Source organism: Astatotilapia calliptera, chromosome 7 (genome assembly GCF_900246225.1).
Source record: "Astatotilapia calliptera chromosome 7, fAstCal1.2, whole genome shotgun sequence".
Taxonomy (NCBI): Eukaryota; Metazoa; Chordata; class Actinopteri; order Cichliformes; family Cichlidae; genus Astatotilapia; species Astatotilapia calliptera.
In genome coordinates, this window is record NC_039308.1 from 42114968 (window position 1) to 42134823 (window position 19856).

General features: G+C 38.9%; 2 protein-coding genes across 3 annotated transcripts in view; both read left to right on the forward strand.

Moving 5' to 3' along the window:
- The first annotated feature begins 407 nt into the window (after nt 1-407).
- Nucleotides 408-8394, forward strand: ccnd1 (cyclin D1). Its single transcript, XM_026174841.1, has 5 exons — nt 408-1025; nt 4206-4421; nt 4916-5075; nt 5988-6136; nt 7183-8394. The coding sequence occupies exons 1-5, from the start codon at nt 822-824 to the stop codon at nt 7333-7335; spliced, it is 882 nt and encodes a 293-aa protein (XP_026030626.1). The 5' UTR covers nt 408-821; the 3' UTR covers nt 7336-8394.
- Nucleotides 8395-14353: 5959 nt separating this feature from the next.
- Nucleotides 14354-19856, forward strand: part of LOC113026270 (proline-rich protein 5-like) — a 40218-nt gene continuing 34715 nt past the window's right edge. For both annotated transcript variants that reach the window (XM_026174842.1, XM_026174843.1), the window contains exon 1: nt 14354-14622. The gene's annotated coding sequence lies outside the window, so the exon portion shown is untranslated. The remainder of the gene's footprint in view (nt 14623-19856) is intronic.

A 19856-nucleotide genomic window follows, 5' to 3' on the forward strand; every position in this document is an offset into this window, starting at 1 on the left:
AGTCCAGTCCTGTAAGAAAGTCACATGAATGTTAACACTCTACATTTTACTCTAGTATATGATTTACATTTTGACCCAGAAATGGAAAAACGCTAAAAAGAATGGATGAATAGATGCATCGCTGGATAGATGGATGGACAATGCTGCTTAACATTTTGTAAATTTTCTTTAAAATGATTAAAAAATAATTTTCCATTTTTCCATTCCGCTTCTATCTTTAGACATATTGTTAGTACACACTCTCTCCCTCTCTCTCTCTCTCTCCGCGTGTTTATGTTGAGAGCAAAGTTACCTAAGTTAAGCGCAAAAGCAGTCATGTTTGTCAGAGTGCATTTCCGTGAGTAAACCAACAGCCTACTGACGTGATCTTCAATAGTAAGGAAAAGGACCGTTACTGCTGTCTTATTGTGAAGTGTATACTCGGAAGTGTACGTTATCTCGCGTTGTTTGACGCCGAACAATGTGCCAGTAAAAGGGCGCAGCAGGACAGGGATGTAGTCTGCCGGTGGAGAAAGCCTTGCTGTTCTGGTTTGTCCTGTAGTTCTGTCTTGTCCAACAAAAGGAAGTAACTTTTAAACCGTCGAAAAGGTATAAGCTAACTTGGTAGAGGAAATCAAAAGGTTAAGTTATTTACAGATTTAATTCCAACAGGAAACTGAAATTAACATACAAACATGAATAAACTGGAGCATTTAGACGGTTTTGTGAACAAAGTATGTAGCGGCTAATAATTTTGTGCTGCTAGCTAAGTAGTTAGCTTTAGTCGATCACATCAGTGACTTAAAAAGTACAGACTCACAGTGCTACGGACGCAATAAGGCATGGAGCCTCAGCTGTGGTGCTGCGAGGGGGATGGGCCTCCTATACCGAGAGCCTACCGAGACTCCAACCTGTTGACTGACCGGGTCCTGCACGCTCTGCTGCGGGTAGAAGACATGTACCTCCCCGCTCCTAACTACTTTAAATGTGTCCAGAGAGAGATATCTCCGTACATGAGGAGGATAGTCGCTGCTTGGATGTTAGAGGTGAGTTGAGCCGATACACGTTAACCGCATTCACAGAACTCAGAATTCCTCTGCTCTGCAACTTTCCATTAAAGTTTGTGTTTTTGTTGCGTGTCACGTGGCTTCAATTACCGATTATTGATACCTGATTTCCACGCGGTAACAAGCTCATTTCACTTGATAGTCATTTTTCTATCCCACAGAGTGTGTGCGATAGATTTTACATACAGTTCCGTGACGTGAAAGCTGAAAACTATGTTAGTGGCGAGTTGCCAGTCCTGCGGCCACGCGCTGCCTTTGTGTTGGGGCTTCGCGGAGAACTTCAGTCTATTTGTCCGGTAATGTTCATTAACACCGACCCACCGTTTGTTGCATTTCCTTGGCTTATGCTCAGAGTTAAATGCGGGTTTTTTGTTTTGTTTGTTTTTGTAATCTTGAGCTTGTCCTGTCAGTGCATGTTGTTCAGCCATTGTTTTTGTCATCACAGACGCATATCACTAAAAAGATGTGGTGGGGTAACATTTTTCTCCTGTCATAACATTTTCCAATTTTAAAATCGTACGGGGTCTTTTTTTTGTCAACTTTTTTTTTTTTATAAATTTTTCAAATGTTGCTATTATTACTGTTAAAACAGGATCATTCTGTGTTTTGGGGGGTACTTTGCCCGAATTTCAGCCAAGACGCAGAAATGGCGACCAGAGGACGCTGCAGGCATTGGCTGTGGGATGATTGTCTGTCAGTCTTCATACATTCAACATTATCAATTTGTTGGGGAGTTTTTTTTTTCTTATGACCTTGGTCAAAAACAATTCCTACCTCTTAAACATGTAAAATACTCTGTAATTACAGTTAATATAGAGCAGTATAGAGAACTGTAATATAGAAATAAAGTCTTAGTACTTATGAAATGTTTTAAACACAATCTGTTAACTGCTTTTAAAATGAATCAGGCTCTCATCACTGCATCAAGGCTTCTCGATACCTTTATGTCCATTTTGAGTGCATGATAATGAGAATTATGAGTAACTGTAATGAAATGCTCTGGGCTAATGACCTAAAATGCTAGTATGGTACACAACCTTTAATTCTGCTTCATGCTAAAGCTTTAAAATGTATTTATAATTATAAAAAATGTCGTTCTATTTTAAGAAGTATTGAGTGTAATGATAATAGGGAGTGTAAGAGGCGGAAGATTCAGTAAGATTAACAAGAATATCACAAATCGAGAGAAGAGCGAGCAGCTGACTTTGTGTCCGTTTTGAATCTTCTGTCTGAGGAGATGCATTGTGGTACTGCTCATCAGTTTGCTTTTTATGAGCAGGTGAAATGGTAATGAGAAACATTTAGTGTGGACAAGGTAGTTTTAAATAATTTTAAATATTTTCTTTTGTTAAATATCATATATATTAATATTAAGTATAATTATAGACATGTCTATATTATGACTTATGTCTATATATTAAGACTTAAAGACATATTATAGACATATCTTTGCAATTTTATTTTATATGGAATTTTTATGACATTAACAAAATAAGTAGAAAAATGGATCCAGATGCATGTTGATAATGAGAATTCACTTAGAATTCTGGTTAAATGATTGTGAAATTGTGTTAAAATGATGACAAAATTAATTAATCCTGTCAGCCTCTTTCAGGCTTTACATAAAATATCTTACTTTATATTACTAAATTATTGTTTTTGAAAAATATGACCTGGACATATTGTAGATGGCGCCGCGGAGCCAGTTTGCAGTGTTCCAGCACGAGGACCATAAGACATGAAAGCCTTCATCGTATTGACAGTTAGAATGTGTTCAAGCCGGAGCCTTATCACGCATGAGAAGTTTGGTATGGATTGGATAATGTATGTGTCAACGACAACAAATGAAATTTTCATGGCACATGATCAAAATTAGCCATGGTGTCATGGATGCCCCCTGCAATGAAGACTCAAAAGCTCTACAGTTTAATAAGGCCAAAATATGAAGTTGATCTAATAAATCTCTAGGAGGAATTTGCAAAATTACAACACCTGGAAATGTCAAAATTGCTATTTTCAATTATTATAAACAATTATTTTGCCCGAATAACAAGAACAAATGTCGCAGATACATTAGGGCCTTCGCACTTTAGTGCTTGGGCCCTGATTACACACTTTGACAATGCTGGCTGTAAAACACATTGTGTTTGCACTGAAAAAGTTTTAAAGATGTTTCAAGAGGAAAATATACTCGTTGAATTTAAAGTAGCAGTGTCTAAAGGTATTTTGTGTTAAATCTATTAATCTAAGTAACTGCGAGTTTCTATAATCCAGTAATTTTTTTTACAACTCGAAAAAACTGTACTGTGCAGTCAAAGACTTTTTCTGTCTATTCTTAAAACAGTTACTTGACACGCTCTATTGGTTTGTATCAGAATCATTTGTAACTCTGAATTCCTTAAAGCTTTGTACACTGAGAATTAAAATAGTGACACTTGCTGATAGAGATACAGGTACTGTGTATAAAAGCCATTCAATGTAAAACCTCAATGGTAGCATTTAGCCTGTAGTCATCCCCCCCCCCCCCCCCCCCCTTTCACGCTCCTTTTGTTTTTGTTTTTTTAAGCCAAAAGGGGCCATATTTGAACAAGGCAGATGCACCTTCAAGTTGCCACGATGACCTACATACATATCTGCTAGTTAGTGCTAATAAGATATTAGAAATTCACTCCCACAGAGTGAAGCGTAAATGTGTATTTTATAAAATATTACTATATCATTAGTTTGATAGTTACATTAAAGTGTCCCAAAAGCCTAAAACAGCACAAACACTACTTAGAGGTCCAGTTCAGTGACTCCTAGCAAATGGCTTTCCGCTACCCTTGCCTGTGCCGGGACATCTGTTAGAGTATCAGGTTGTAAACATGTGTTTTTAATGCTGTAAAGTTGGGCACTTTTACACAGGCCCAAATGGGGACTGGGTTCATTTTGGGGCCAGACTCAAGTGACCATTATTATGCATCTAAGTTGACTATATTTCCCCAAAGGTTATCACTTGGATACATTTATATCTCACATTTCCAATACCTGAACTCTGTTTCTTCAAATTTTGAATCTGGTAACATTTCTAGGGAGTTTTCTCCGAGACTTAAACTAATACAACATTTTAAAAACGACTAGACAGTATTTAATGGTGGTATTCACTGACTGTTGCTACAGGTGTGCGAGGAGCAGAAATGTGAGGAGGAGGTTTTCCCCTTAGCTATGAACTACATGGATCGCATCTTGTCAGTGGAACCCACGAAGAAGAACCATCTGCAGCTGTTGGGAGCTGCCTGCATGTTCCTGGCATCTAAACTAAAGGAGACAATCCCACTGACTGCGGAGAAACTCTGCATCTACACTGATAATTCAGTCACACCTTCTCAGTTGCTGGTATGGCATTCTGAAGTAAACTATTTCATTAAAGTGCTCTCTCTGTTTTGAAGCTAAGATTCTGAGGACTTTTTTTTTTTTCTTCATGTAACATCCATCCTGCAGGGATGTCTGTCTCAAAACAAGATGTCTCAGTAGCTAATGCCCAGATGCTGTAGAATGTATAGTCCCAGAGAATGACTTGTAATAGTTCTAGTAACCTCCTAACATTTTCCACCTTGCATTTAAATAAATAAATAAATAAATTTCACTATTTTTCCACCAACATATGAGGTCTTTTATCTCTAAATATCAGCACAGTTATTGTAGTGTCTCATTGTCCCACGAGAGTATTTCCTTAATCATTTCAGATACCCCTTTTCTTACAGTGTTACTTTTAAGCCCCAAATCTCCCAAAAGTGACCATAAGATATCTGTTAATCCCTCCGTCTGTCTGTGTCAAATCCCACTTTGAACCTGGCCTTCTGTCCATCTTTGTTTTCACCCACTCACAGCAGATGGAGCTGCTGGTTTTGAATAAGCTGAAGTGGGACCTGGCTTCACCCACCCCTCTTGATTTCATCGACCACTTCCTGTCTCAGCTGCCTGTCAACAAAGAGAACAAGTCGATACTGAGGAAGCACGCTCAGACCTTTGTTGCACTGTGTGCCACAGGTATGCATGAGGCTACATCACATGCATCGCTGTCTTTATATATTGTGGTTGAAATTTCTCTTGAGCAGAGTGTGGTAATAAGACTGACTCACTGGGTTAGTACATGCCAACAAATAACTGATGTACTTTTAAACACCCAACTTCATAGTTTTCTCTACTAAATTGCATAACAATTCACTTATTCCTAATTGCTCATATTTGATGCATAAATAGACAATGGATCCACTGCTGTCTGACTACTATAATGTGCAGTGTTTTGGAGCACAAATCAGGTTGCAGTCTCCATCCGTAGAGCTGGTAGATGCCAGACCAGCTCAACCCTGCTGTCTGACTCAACCTTCCCTGGTGAAACTGTTGTGTCGTGGTTCGCACTGTCACCTCACAGAAGGTTTCATGGTTTTTAACCCTGGCTTGGGCCTTAGTTATTTTGAGTGAGGCTGGATGGTTAAAAACAGTTATGGCATTGTTTGAGAGAGGGCATAAAAGGAGGAGCTGCTTCCATGTCTGTAATGTGGGCAGGCCAAAGCAGCTAGTTTGTGTGGACTTTGTGTCGAAAGAAAGAAGAAAACAATGTGTAGAAAGGCATCAGCTGAGCTGTTAAATGATGATTGATGGGATTGGGGTCAGCTGATCTGCTGTGATTATGGCTTGTCTGCTTTAACTAGTCCTGTACGCAATCTTTGGGTTTTCCTAAACCTTTAAAGCCCCTATAACTTCTTAATTTCTTGCTTTTATTAAAGCATCTTCATATATGAAACACATTGCCATCAATGCATGCTCCTGTTTAACACAGAACAGAAATTCACCTCAAGCATCTGTATTTTTTGTGGTTTTGAATGTTTTGTTTTGTTTGTTATTAATCCCCATTTAAAAACTAACAAATTTACATTAAGTTCCTTTGATTCTCTCCAGATGTCAAATTCATAGCCAGCCCCCCATCCATGGTGGCAGCAGGCAGCATGGTGGCAGCGGTAGAGGGCTTACAGATGAGAATGGTGGGTAACACCATGATGTCTCAAAAACTGACAGAACAGCTGGCTCAGACCATCAAAAGTGACCCGGTGGGTACATCTGTTCACAGCATGACTGGTACACATTACATTCACTTAGTCACATTAGAGGAAAGATGTTAGCAGAACGAGTGTGTAATTAGTCCTGCTCCGCACTAATACTGTTGATTTACTGGAAAAAAGAGCAGAATTGAATTTAACAGGGTGTCGAAGAGAGGGAGAAGGATCCTGAGGAACCCAACAGATGCTATTATGTTTGTCAAAACGCAGCTATTAATGGGACTGTGTTGGACTGTTTATAATACGTTCAGGTTTGTTAACTTATCCAGTATTTCCAGTCTAATGAATCCCTCTTCAAACACAACAATAGAAATGGTCATGAGATGAGTCCATACAGGGAGTCATCGCGTTCCATTTACTGATATCAACAGTCAAGTTTTGTGTTGATTTAGTTTTATTTATATAGCACCAATTCACAACAATAGCTGCCTCAAGGCAATTAATATTGGAAGGGTTTGTTTTTTCTTTTCTTTTCTTCTTCTGTTTTTTTAAATGGCATCTTGGACCACAAGTGTTTGATGTGAGTGATGCAGTAAATAACGATCAGGTTGGGTTCTCTTTACTGGGAAATGTGGCTGCTTCTCCATCGGCCATCACAGCAGCTGCACCGTCACTTGCAGCGCAACCCTGCACATAACATTTGTTCAAAGACGCCCTCACAGCAAAGTTTTCTAACTGCAGGATGTGAGACAGCAGCCCTGGTATATTTTTCTCAGTTTCAGACACTGCTCTCATTTACACACAGTAAACAGTATCGCACATGGATGACACACACTCTTCTACACGTCGTCAGCTGTTGCATATAGATTTGAATCTCCAAACTAAGGACCCTGGAAAGAAAGTGGGAGGACTCCAATCACTTTCTTTCCAGGCTCCTTAGCAATCATCCAGGTCATGGTAGTCTGTGTTTCTATGTAGGTTCTCAGTCTTTGACCACTGTTTATTGTGACTGTAAGCCTAAGCTGAGACCTTATCTTTTTAAATTATGTATTACTGTATAAATTGTATATAAATTACTCTGAACTCTCACTTTTCAGGATTGTTTGAGAGCATGTCAGGAACAGATCGAGTCTTTGCTGGAAACCAGCCTCAGACAGGCGCAGCAGCAGCACTCATTTGCCATGGAAACTAAGAAAATGGGAGAGGACCACTCAGCGACGCCCACAGATGTACGAGACATTAACATCTGAGCTCTAGCAGTAACGCTGCTGGATGAAGAAACAGAAACAGATGAATTTGATGATCGTATAATACGCATAAAAATATGCACGTCATGGAGCATTTATAAGTAACTGGACTCAACAGTCTGTCACAGCTGTTCATGTGAAGTCAGTATGAACTGTGGCAACAACCATAGCGAGATTCTCAGCAGATGGCGTTATTTGCAGAACTGGAATTATGCTAATGCAGGTGAAAAGGCTGAAAAAGTAATGTGTTACAAACAGTGTGTTGATGAATGCAGGCAGGTAGGTGTTCAACCGGGGTGAATATTTCCCTTTAAGACCTGGGCTTGTAAGCACTGAGTAAATTCAAGATGGATCCACAAAGGCCTACAGGGCCTTTTTGAACTCGCACCTCCTGGCAAAGTAAAGAATTTGAGCTTTAGGGGCTAACACTAATTATTTCTTTTAAACGGCTATGAAGCTCAAATGTATCCAAATTTTAAGAAAAACACATCGAGGCACCTCTGTAAATCAGTCTGTTTATATAAATGAAACATCCTTTTAAATATGTGTGGAAATTAGTTTTCATGGCTTTTTTTTCAGACTGTTTCTATTTCAAATTACAATATTTCCTTCACATTACATGTTATTTATTAAGGTCTTTTTACTGCATTATACAGTAATTTGATGTCATGGGTCTCTCTTGTTGAATTCAGTAGGTGAATTTAGAGAGGTTGTCTAAATGTGAGTGTATTTTAAGTAGAGTAATATGAGAAATGACTTCGACATTCAGGTTTTAAACGTAAGGTATCCACATGTATCTCTGACAGTCTGATAAACTCATACAAATAATAATTCTGAATAAGATGTAATACGAGTTTATTACAGGGCAATCCTTTGATGGCCACCTAAGTGGTAAATACCAGTAGTTTACAATATGATCTTTAGTTATTTGCTTTAAGACATGACTAATGAAGTTATTGTTCAGCTTTAATTCCATGTGAACACTGATTTTCTTGAGTCAAGGCCTAAAATCCCCCCCATTGTATTTGGCTAATAAAATATACTATATCTACTGTAAAATGATCTCATGACTTGGTGCAAAATTGGTGTTGATTTTGTATCTCTGGTATACCAACATAGATGGCTAACTCCACTAATGTTATAATGTGATGTTGAATGCACGACTAGCTCTGAAGCCAAAGGATGAGCAAAGTCCCAGGGATTTTTATTTTTTCATTCCAATAAACCTGTCTGTTCTTCTACAGAAATGTAGAAAGGTACCAGATTTTCTTTGGGGGGTGAAATTTTCTGGTAAAACGTGCTTTGGTTCCATTGAAACGCACATTATCCCGTTTGCTGTGGCTGCAGGTCAGCGCTACCTATTGCAAAAGTAGATTTGCGGTTCTAATGGAGAGCAGAGACTAAAACAACTTGAAGCATAGGCTTTAAATAGGAAGACTATAAAAGCAAAACCAGCCAACTTTTAATCAAAAATTGAACATGACTTCTACTGGAACAGGTTAAATGTCCATAAGGTCTCATGATGACGATTTGGCTAAAGAGCAATGACACTGAAAACTCTGGCAAACCCATGATGGGTTGCTAGGGCTAACACACAAACATTAGAGAGACGCAAACATCCACAAGCTTAAAAACAAAAAAAGTCACTTAATGGTTTTTGAATGAAATTTCATGCAAACGCAATTACAGTAGATGATACGGTTGGGGGAAAAAAACTAAGTGCCAAATTATAGTTAAACTAATAATAAAAACTATCCAGGGCATTGGATGGTTTTTCCAGCAGTATGCCACAGAACATTTCTGGTTTTCATTCCATCAAAGGAAAATATTGCATTTCAATTTTTATTTTATCTACTAGTAGCAGTTTCTTAGCAGCTATTTGACCATAAAGGCCTGATTAACACAGTCTCCTCTGAACAATTGATGTAGAGATGTGTCTGCTACTGGAACTCTGTGTGGCATTTATCTGGGCTCTAATCTGAGGTGCTGTAATGATTTCTGAAGGTGACTGACCCCAGTCACCTCTGCTGCTTCATCCTCAGCAGCAGAGGTGACTGGGGCGGTACACATGTGAGCCAGTTTCTTCGTAGCACTTGATGGTTTTTGCGACTGCACTTGGGGACCCATTCAAAGTTTAACAATTTTTCTTACCGGAATTTTGTTCCTGAGAAAAATGAGATCCACAAATGAGGGCATTCATTTTAAATTTTGATAGAACAGTGGCAGTATAATGTCCTCGTAAGTGGATATCAGGCCCTTGTAGAGCAAAATTTAGTATTTTGGTTTAGACATCCCAAAATGTGATGTCCACATATGTGGACGCCAGGTCCTAGGAGGTTAAAGTAATGATGGACTGTCATTTCTCTTTACTTAGCTGTTTGGTTCTTGCCATAATATGAATTCTAACAGTTGTCAAATAGGGCTGTCAGCTGTGCACCATCCTGACTTTTACACAACACAATTGATGGTCCCAACCCCATTAAGAAGGGGTGGCTGTAGCTCAGGTGGCAGAGCAGGTCAGATACTAACCCCATGTTTGCCTACTGGTGGTGGTCAGAGGGCCCGGTGGCGCCAGTGTCCGGCAGCCTCGCCTCTGTCAGTGCGCCCCAGGGCAGCTGTGGCTACAATGTAAAGCGCTTTGCTTTTATATATTTGATGTCTTCAGTAGGTTGACACATTTGTGGTTGAACCATTTTACTATAATCAGACCTTTTGAATCTACGCTTTTCTGTAACAAATAGACTCAGATGTTATTAGCATATTATTATCATTTCCTTTCCTTTTCAAAAGAATGGTCCAATGTGTCCTAAACCACAGGACCAATAATAATAATAATTAAAGCACCATTGCTTAATATTTGGAGTTTTTATCATGGGTGAGACTCAGAAACTTCTGGGAGATTTCATTTGGTTTAAAGCTCAGAAGAAAAAGGACAATTTAGCCATAACTCACATTTGCCTGAGCAAGAAACGTCTAGGATGTGAACTGCTAATGTGATGTCCGTCCTGGTCAAACTGCTGCAAAAGACTGAGAGACTGAGTATAATGTAAGTAAAAACAGAATGCAACAATTTATAAATCTATTAAACCCAAAGATATGAAATGTTAAAACTGAGAAATATATTTATAAAGATATTGTCCACACATCTTAAAAATAGGTTGGGGCAAGTCTTCATCACCAAGAGTATGAAGCAATGCTGTTATAATAGATGCAGTGTACAGTTTAGGATTATCTTGCTAAAATAACGTCTTCAGTGAAAAAGATCTGGGCCCGTATCCCTAAAGATTCTGAGAATCCTCTCAGAGAGCTCCTAACTTAACCTAAAAATTCCTTGCCAGGAGTTTTAGCTTAGAAGTGATTCCAGAACATTTTCAGTGAACTCTGAGCAAGGAATGGATGGAAAATCCTATCTTAGTGAGGAGGTGTGGTTGACCCCGTTGCTAGGTATGAGTCATCATTTCAAAAGCCGTGATTGGTTGATCCTACAAGTTTGATGGAAATGAGCTTTTGGTGATAATGAGCAAAGGATGTACCCTCAAATCAATAAACATATTATATACTCTAATCTTATGCTGACTGTAATTGTAAATAATATTTCACATTCAAGAAAATATCTGGAAAATGAATAGTAAGCTGTAGGGGTTATAGCCTAACATTAGAATCTAAAATATGTGAAAACTTAAAGTCATTACACCCTGTTCAAATAATGATTCGTGTCTTATTTGCTCATATAAATATCCTAGCTGGCATATTTTGTACTTTCACTCCCATATGGACCCCGTTGAAAACAAGATGGCCTATCTCAAGAGGCTGTCCTTAATGAAGTAGAAATCACAACGTTACAAGTCCAGTGTGGTCTTAACGAGGGTAACACGGCTCAGCTTTTAGCAATGTCTGTGATTGCAGACCCAAGTCATCACTGCTGCATTGTTGCATTTTCCCGGTTGCCAAATACCTCGGGGTTGTGATTACTTTCGTCTCCGGTGTAATAGCGTTGTGGCGTCGAGTTGGTGAAGTAATTGCATCTCTAAGGAGATCCACCACAAACATGATTCCTGCACGATCCAATCTGTAGCATCTCAATAATTCCCTGTCATCCAGTGTTTGCAGGACATCTCTCCTGCCTCTTCTGTTGGCCATTTTGTGCAGCTGCTTAGGGGAACTCCTAAGCCACTAAAAGTCCTCTTCCCTGCTCTTAGCAGATCTTGCCTTAGGAGCCCTTTTAAGCGCTAGGAATCTTGAGGAATAGCTTTTATATTAACTGGGATTGTCGTGTCACTTTTAGGGGAAATTCTAAGAAAACGTCATGACTCTGAGAATTTTCTTAGAATTTGGCCGCTAGGAGCCACTTTTTGCACAAAGATTCTTTAGGGATACGGGCCCTGATCTGTAAGAGAATGTATGTTGCTCTAAAGCTTGTATATACCTTTCAGAATTGATGGTACCTTTTCAAATGAGCAAGCTGCCATGTCTAAAGGTTTGACAAACAGTAAAGCTCAGAGATGCAGTAAGTGAGCACTACTAACAAGCTGGGTGGTCTTTTTCTTCTTTAGTCCAGAGAACAGGGAATGTTTTCTTCCAAATTGATTTATTTTTTCTCACACAATTTGCGTGTGCAAAATAATCCCAAAATGCAACAGTACAACATTCTGCCAGTTGGCAGAAAAATAAAAGAAGAAAAAAAAACCACACACAAAAACCCTATAGTCACGTTGTGTGTGCACATAGTGGTGTATTTAGGGCTCTTTAAGTGTTTAATGGAAGTGTAAAAATGATATACAGTGCAGTTAATTTACAATTTAGTACACTTGAGGTGTAAAAAATATATTTTTAGGCATTTAATGAGTGAAGAATATTTTAAATAAGTCTTTGATTCTAGTTGGTCAAGGACAGATATTTATTTGTACTTCTTGTGGTTATCCAGCAGATGGGGATGTTTGTCTCTTTAAGATATTCATACCCCACATCCAGCGTTTCACCAACTTCTCTGACCTCCTCTTTGGCTAAAGTGATGTGCAGTGTGGCCTAAACCTGACCCAGTACCTTCTGTGTGCTGCAGCCATGGACACAGTAAGTTACTGTACAAACAGCTGAAAAACAAGTAAGCCAGTTCTGATGTGAGAAATCTGGTCATCATAGTATTTTTGTCATGTGGCCTTCAGTCCCATGTTGGCTCCCAAGGATGGGAATGTGAGAACAGTAAGGTCTCAGTCCAAGCAGGATTTCTGACATCATCACTATAGTAGTAAGTCTCAAGTCTGCCCATAGATACTCTACGGTTTCTCTGAATGGTTATTAATATTTATCCAATACTACTTTTGCTGATGCCGCTGTATAGCATCTTAGTCCTGCTAACTACATAGCAATCAGCAGAAAGGCAGTCAAGATCCTAAACAAACAGTCTTTAATGCTTATATTTAGTAATATGTCCAACAACAAAAAAAAAATCACACTGTACTGCTCAAAACAAAACAAAACAAAAACAGGCACAAAACACTGAAAATAATACCTTCCTGTTGCTATTATTAGAAAACATTATCCTGACCCATCATACAACCTTTTTTTGGCAATCCTTGCCACAGCAGGAATACTGAGTTCCTGAGCTGTGGAAGTAGCTGAAGCAAAAACTCAGGTGTGGGATTAAATCTGCGAGGCCACTGGACTTGACTTTCAGTTGGTCTTGATGTAATTCTGGCAAACCCTCAGGAAACTCAGTAGGAGAACTCTGCTCATACTGTGTACAGTGGAAGTGGGGTGCTGCAGACTTCTACTGAGGATATAATCGACCATGGAGGGATCCCCTCAATCCTGCTAATACGCCTTCTGTAGAAGATCTGGGACGGTGCCTCTGGTTTGGCAGACTGGGTTGCGAGTCCTATCTTTATGAAGAGCTACCATAGGTTGAGAGGCAGGTAACACCCTGGACGCCAGGTTGCCAGTGTGGTGCAGCCAAATACAGCATACCAGCACAAACCGTAGACAGGTCTCCAGCCTCTACCAGGGCCAGCACACACTGGGGCTATGCTTAAATGTGAATATACAAAGTCAAAAATTAACAATCATACTTAAAACATGCTGTAAAGAAATTTCAGACAATTTAAAACTGAAACTCGGAAACTCGTCTGCTCTTGATGTTCTAGTTTTTATTCTCTCAGTAGAAGACTTGGTGCTATTAAAGGGGTTCAGAGTAAAGATTAATTCTGAGAACAAAATTCAAACATCGTCTGTGTACAAGTTTGATATGAGGTCATCAAGGACGGTGTAGGTTTCAGTAGGCAGTGATTTCGTACCTGTTGATCCTTATCTGGATCGTATCTAAACTGCTTCAGGCAAAGTTAAGGTCGCCACATAAGTTACCATACCTATACATCCTGGTAAGAAGTTACCACTGGCATACTACAGAAAGCCCAGGGTTTAACCCTGAACTTAGCTGGATGAGACAGAATGCTGCTTTGTACTATAGCCTTCTGACCTCAACATAATTAAAATACTGTAGGGCTGTGTATAAACAAAAGCCTGCAAATCTCAATTAACTGAAGCAACACTGTAAAGAAGAGTGTGCCAAAAGTCCTCCACAATAACATGAGAGACTGATAAAGTCATACAGAAAATTATTACTCCAAGTTATTGCTGTTAAACATGTTTTTTAAGCTACTGAATCATGAACTGTGGTTGCTTTTGAAATGGTTATGTGTTCTAAGAATTAAAAAAAAAAGTAATAGTGACCACTTTTATTCTTATATTGCTTTCTAATTAGCCTAATAATTTCATGTAAATCACAGAATCAGGCGTAAAGGTCTTCTGAAAAAGGCAATTAATAATCCAACACTATATTATATATAGAATTATATAGAGGTTTAACTATATACCTTTGCATATCTCTGCTTTGTGCAACGTGTTTTCTGCGAATAAACTTCAGGTGCAAGTGTTGTGAGGTTGTACTGTGAATCCATTCCACCACAAAACTTGATTTCTAACAAATTCGACTTTTATTTTGAAGGTCACGCGTGGCAGCGTCGGTTGCAGCCGGTACTGCAGCCTGTTGAATGGAGGCAGCGGGAAGAGGCAGTTGTTCTCACTTCCAGTTATCAGAGAACCTGTGTGAGCTCCGTTTCTCAGTATGAGTTCTTAAGCGGAGGAAGTGTTTGTTTTTTTTTAGAACGGAAACCCAAGCGATGCGCACACACAGCTGCTGATAACAAGAAGCGGCACATTTTATTGAGTCGCCTAAAGACCGCGGCTGTGTTTATTACTCAGAGCAGCAGCAAAAGGTGAAGCCAGTTTGCAGAGGTGAGTCCACGCACGAATACCACGAGGCTTATATCCTGTCAAGATGTTCACGCAGAACAGCGGCCAAACTCTGTGGCGTGTTTCTTTTTCTTTTACTGTGTTTTTGTGACCGGACGCATTTCATATCCTCTCGAGCTGGAATTCAGTAAAAAAGTAACTTACGAAGAAGAGATCCTTTAAAATAGAAGTGAAAACCCCTTTTTAGGTCAAATAGATACAGCCCACTGAAAAGGGGAGAATGCAGATACCTGCTGGTAGTTACGTGTGTGGAATGACCCACAGAACTTCATGTAAATAGGTACGCAGTCACAGACAGTTCAGCTCTTTACGTATAGTTACATGTAATGACTTTGGGGAGGCGTCGTGGATCTTATACCAGTAATTCTGTATGCCAACTTAAAGCATAAGATCGATAACTGCACCGCATACTAACCCAGTGTTTGTTTTTGGGTCAGTAGATGTATTTATAACTGTCATTGTTGTGTTGGTATATACGTTTTTAACCGTTCGTGAGGCGATTTTTCTTGAGACCAGTTGTACTTGTCAATGACATGAAGCGGATGGAGGAAACAGTAATACGTTATTTCATTCTTAGAACACGGGCAGATCAGACTTCTCAGAGCATTATTTAATGATCTTATTGTTGCAGCTCTAGATAGACTGAGTAATTTTCAACTGCACTTATGTGAGTTCCTCAAATATCTGGGGATCGACCTGTCACAGAGACCTGCAGTTTTTTTTAGGATGCCAAGATAACTTTACCAAGTTAGGCCTATGAATAGCTCACAGTTTGCAGATGTCAAGCAAGTGACTACTGTCACCTGTTACTTTGTAACCAGAATTGTTTAACACCACGTAACTTCAAAGTAAAAGAAAATAATGTATTGTGTGTATAATATGGCCAGAGGTAAGAGGGCCATTTATGGGGCAAGGATCAGCAGAGGCAGGCTGATGCTTGGCCTTGCAGTGTGGTGATAGTCTGTAGGTAGCATACAGAGCTTTGTAGATCCTGTTACTTTTTACTGTCTGACTGACAGGACGTTGGTACAGGGAGAACTCACTTGGCTATTGGTTGCTTGGAGAAATTCCAGTTTGACAAATGCCCTCATGGGTTTTTGCAGACTCTGTACTGTGCACTCTTACACTTCAGTTTATTACATTAGGATTAGGGGCTCACTAATTGGCACTTGGCTGATTTCTTTCTATTTTGTTTTTGTTTTGTTTTTTATTCAAAGGGCACTGATGAACAGCCCTCAGCCAGTGTCTCCCAAAGTATACAATAGCATGGAAGTCTGTGAACAGTTCAATCTAATTACAAATTTGTCATCAAATATTACAGTTGTTTGTTTGTTAGAATTTCAAACACCATAAAACTACCAGAGGGGTCATTTTAACCCATCCTACAACAAGATGAAAATTAGGTTGTTAATTTTCATCTAATTTTAAAAATTATTAATAAGAGCTAACACAGTAAATATGTAAGATTTTTTTTCATTAGTTTTTGTTTTACGAATTGTTTTATTTTGATATACTGATTTTTTTTAAATGATTATTTTATTAGAATTATTATTATTAGACTCAATAGAGTTCAACAAACAATAGTTTACACACCTGAATAATGTAACTATTTTAGGAGAAGATGATCAATGAAAGGTTAATTTTGGATATTGGTTACCCTACTATATAAAAAGAGCACTCACTGTGAAACATTGAACAGGTCTTTGCCTATACAGGTGCTGGTCATAGAATTAGAATATCAAAAGTGAAACTTGTATAATGTATACATTCATTCCACACAGACTGATATATTTTAAGTGTTTATTGCTTTTAATTTTGGATGATTAAAACTGACAACTAATGAAAACCCCAAATTCAGTATCTCAGAAAACAACAACAAACTTTATTTATATAGCACATTTAAAAAACAGTGGTGTACCAAAGTGCTTAACATGCAAGCGAGTAGGATGAAGTAACAGGGAAGGATGAGGGCTATGGCAAGGTACCAAAACATGCTAGCAGGTTGAATGGCATTAAAACACAAAAGCAAAAGAATTGCATAAGGAAACTAAGTGTAAAGGATAAAACAGTCAAAATTAAAAATGATTAAAAGTAATTAAGAATAAGCCAAAGATAAGAATAAGCATTAAGCTAACTGACAAGCAGGCGTTAACTGGTAGAAAAGGCGAGGCTAAATAAGTGGGTTTTTAACCGCGATTTGAAGGAATGGATGGAATCAGACTTGCGTATAGCGATGGGGAGGTTATTCCATAAATTAGGTGCAGCCAAGGCAAACGCGCGGTCACCTCTAGTCTTCAGCCGGGATCTCGGGAGTACCAAGAGTGACTGGGAAGATGATCTTAGTGCTCTAGTAGGGGTGTATAATCTAAGAAATGTAGAATATTACTTAAGACCAATACAAAGAAAGGATTTTTAGAAATCTTGGCCATCTGTAAAGTATGAACATGAAAAGTATGAACATGTACAGCACTCAATACTTAGTCGGGCTCCTTTTGCCTGAATTACTGCACCAGTGCAGCATGGCATGGATTTGATCAGTCTGTGGCACTGCTCAGGTGTCATGAGAGCCCAGGTTGTTCTCATGACACCATGAGAGCAACCATCTATCATGGTCCTTAAACCAGCTACTGGTAGCTTTGGCACTGTGTGCATCTCCATAAAGCTGGTCAGCAGCATGAAGTGCTCTAAAACTTCCTGGTATACGGCTGTGTTGACCTTGGACCTCAGAAAACACAGTGGAGCAACACCAGCAGATGACACCCCAAACCATCACTGACTGTGGAAACTTTACACTGGACCTCAAGCAACGTGGATTCTGTGCCTTTCCTCTCTTCGACCACATCTTTTCCTTCCCCTCGCCTCTCTACTAATTTACTTGGACACCGAGCTATGTGAACAGCCAGCTTCTTTTGCAATACCCTTTTGTGTCTTGCCCTCCTTGTGCCCAGTGGTCATCAACTGTCAAGTCAGCAGTGCTCCCCATGATTGTGTAGCCTACAGAACTGGACTGAGATTTTCTTTAAAGGCTTTTGCAGGTGTTTTGAGTTAATTAGCTGATTAGAGTGTGGCACCAGGTGTTTTCAATATTGAACCTTTTCACAATGTTCTACTTTTCTAAAATACTGAATTTCATTAGTTGTCAGTTATAATCATCAAAATTAAAAGAAATAAACACTTGTAATATATCAGTCTGTGTGGAATAATTGTATACATTATACAAGTTTCACTTTGTAAATAGAATTAGTGAAATACATCAACTTTTTGATGATATTCTAATTATATGACCAGCACCTGTATTTTAAAATTGACCTCACATTTAACTTTTAAAGAATAAGAAACTCAATTTAATGAAGTATTGTAAAGTACAGCAATCATAGTAACATAAATTAAGCTTCAATCTACATCCCTGCAATTCATCAAGCCTGAAACCAAATAGTTAAATCTGCTCTGCATTTAACTCAATTTAACTCATTTAACAAAACATTTTTGTGGCATGCAATTTATTGAAAACAACGCTTAAACTGAAACAGGCTGTTTTACAGCTGATCAAATGCTTAGGACCACACCTCCAAAAAAACAACAACCCCGTAAACCCCCACAAAACAGAAATCAAAGTTCCAAAAATGAACTCAGAAATGAGTAGCTCCACCGTTATTGTTGATCATTTTAAATATTTGTTGCGGTGTGCTTGATGCAAGTGTTTCTATGAGGTGAGTGGGAACATTTCTCCAAGTGGTGAAGACAGCTGCAAGAAGGGCATCTACTGTCCAGAACTGTTGTCCATTTTTATAAACTTCCCTCGCCATCCATCTCCAAAGGTTCTCAATTGGATTGTTTTACCTGCCTAAGAACATCTGTGATATCAGGCAGGTACGTAGTTCTTCTCTCAGTATCGGTGCAATATACTTCCACATTCACTGCATGTAGTTGGGGGAATTCCCTCAAACTGTATTTACAAAGGCTGCCTTGTTATGTCTGTAAAAAGTGGAACATGTAGCTTACTTAGATGAAGTTAATTTACCTGTTTTATTTACAACTGGAGCACTGGCTCAATAACTTTTACACATTATGAGCAAAGCCAATTGGCCACTCTAAAAGTGAACAAGTTCCATACGGTGTATTTATTTGTATATATAATAGAACACTTTTAGAATTAGAGCAAGAGAATTATCTCATAGTTACCGTAATTGTTGGGCTATAAGCCGCTACTTTTTGCACAAGCTTTGAACCCTGCGGCTTTTAGTCAGGTGCGGCTTTTTTATGGATTGTCCATGATTTTTGTCATATCGTAAGACGATTTGTTTTGTTTGTTCCGCTGTTGTACGGCACTACATTGCCTGGCAGAAGGGCATGTGATATGTACCCATAACTTGTTTTTCAAAATATTAATAAAAGGGGTGTGTCTTCAAACAGCCATCTCTTTCCTGACAATTCCCTTTGTGCATATTCTCTTACATAAGATAAGTCAACATTGAAACACCTGCGGCTTTTAGTCAGGTGCGGCTAATGTATGTACAAAACAGGATTTTCCCCTGATTTTAGCTTGTGCGGCTAATATTCAGGTGCGCTTTGTAGTCTGGGAAATATGGTAATCAGATAGTTGTCCCAAATTTGGGGGGGAGGAAGGCACATCACAAAACAAACTTGGTTGCCCTTTAATATGCTACACAAAGCTTTATTTTCTGTGGTATATTTTCTGTGCTTCTGATAACTTGGTGTGATATTTTCATTGCTGATTAGAGGTGGTAGACTGCCACTGCTTATTTCTATTTACTGGCAGATGTTGTGCAGCTTCCTGTAACAGATTTTTGACACAAATAAGTGTTACTCTGCTAAGTTAAAACTGTATTTATGTTACAGATAGGAAGGAGTGGTAATATTTTTCTGTCTAGCTCCAACATTAACGTTATATATTGGCGTCTCTTCATTGGCTCCAGATTCAAATTGAAAATCCTACTCCTTACATACAAGGTCTGAATAACCAGGACCAATCTTATCTCAGAGACATAGTACCATATCTCCCCAGTAGAGCACTTTGCTCTCAGACTGCAGGCTTACTTGTTGTTCCTAAGATATTTTAAAGCCGTATAGAAGGTAATGCCTTCAGCTTTCAGGCCCCTCTTCGGTGGAACCAGCTCGTAGCTTTGATTCAGTGACAGGTTACCTCTATTTTAACATTAGGCTTAAACTTTCCTTGTTGATAAAGCATATAGCTG

Bases quoted from the DNA above. Each gene is read 5' to 3' on its own strand.
- ccnd1 (XM_026174841.1), top strand. From the start codon at position 822: ATGGAGCCTCAGCTGTGGTGCTGCGAGGGGGATGGGCCTCCTATACCG. The intron at 1,026-4,205 runs GTGAGTTGAGCC...CTGTTGCTACAG, and splicing joins TCGCTGCTTGGATGTTAGAG to GTGTGCGAGGAGCAGAAATG. The intron at 6,137-7,182 runs GTGGGTACATCT...CTCACTTTTCAG, and splicing joins AGACCATCAAAAGTGACCCG to GATTGTTTGAGAGCATGTCA.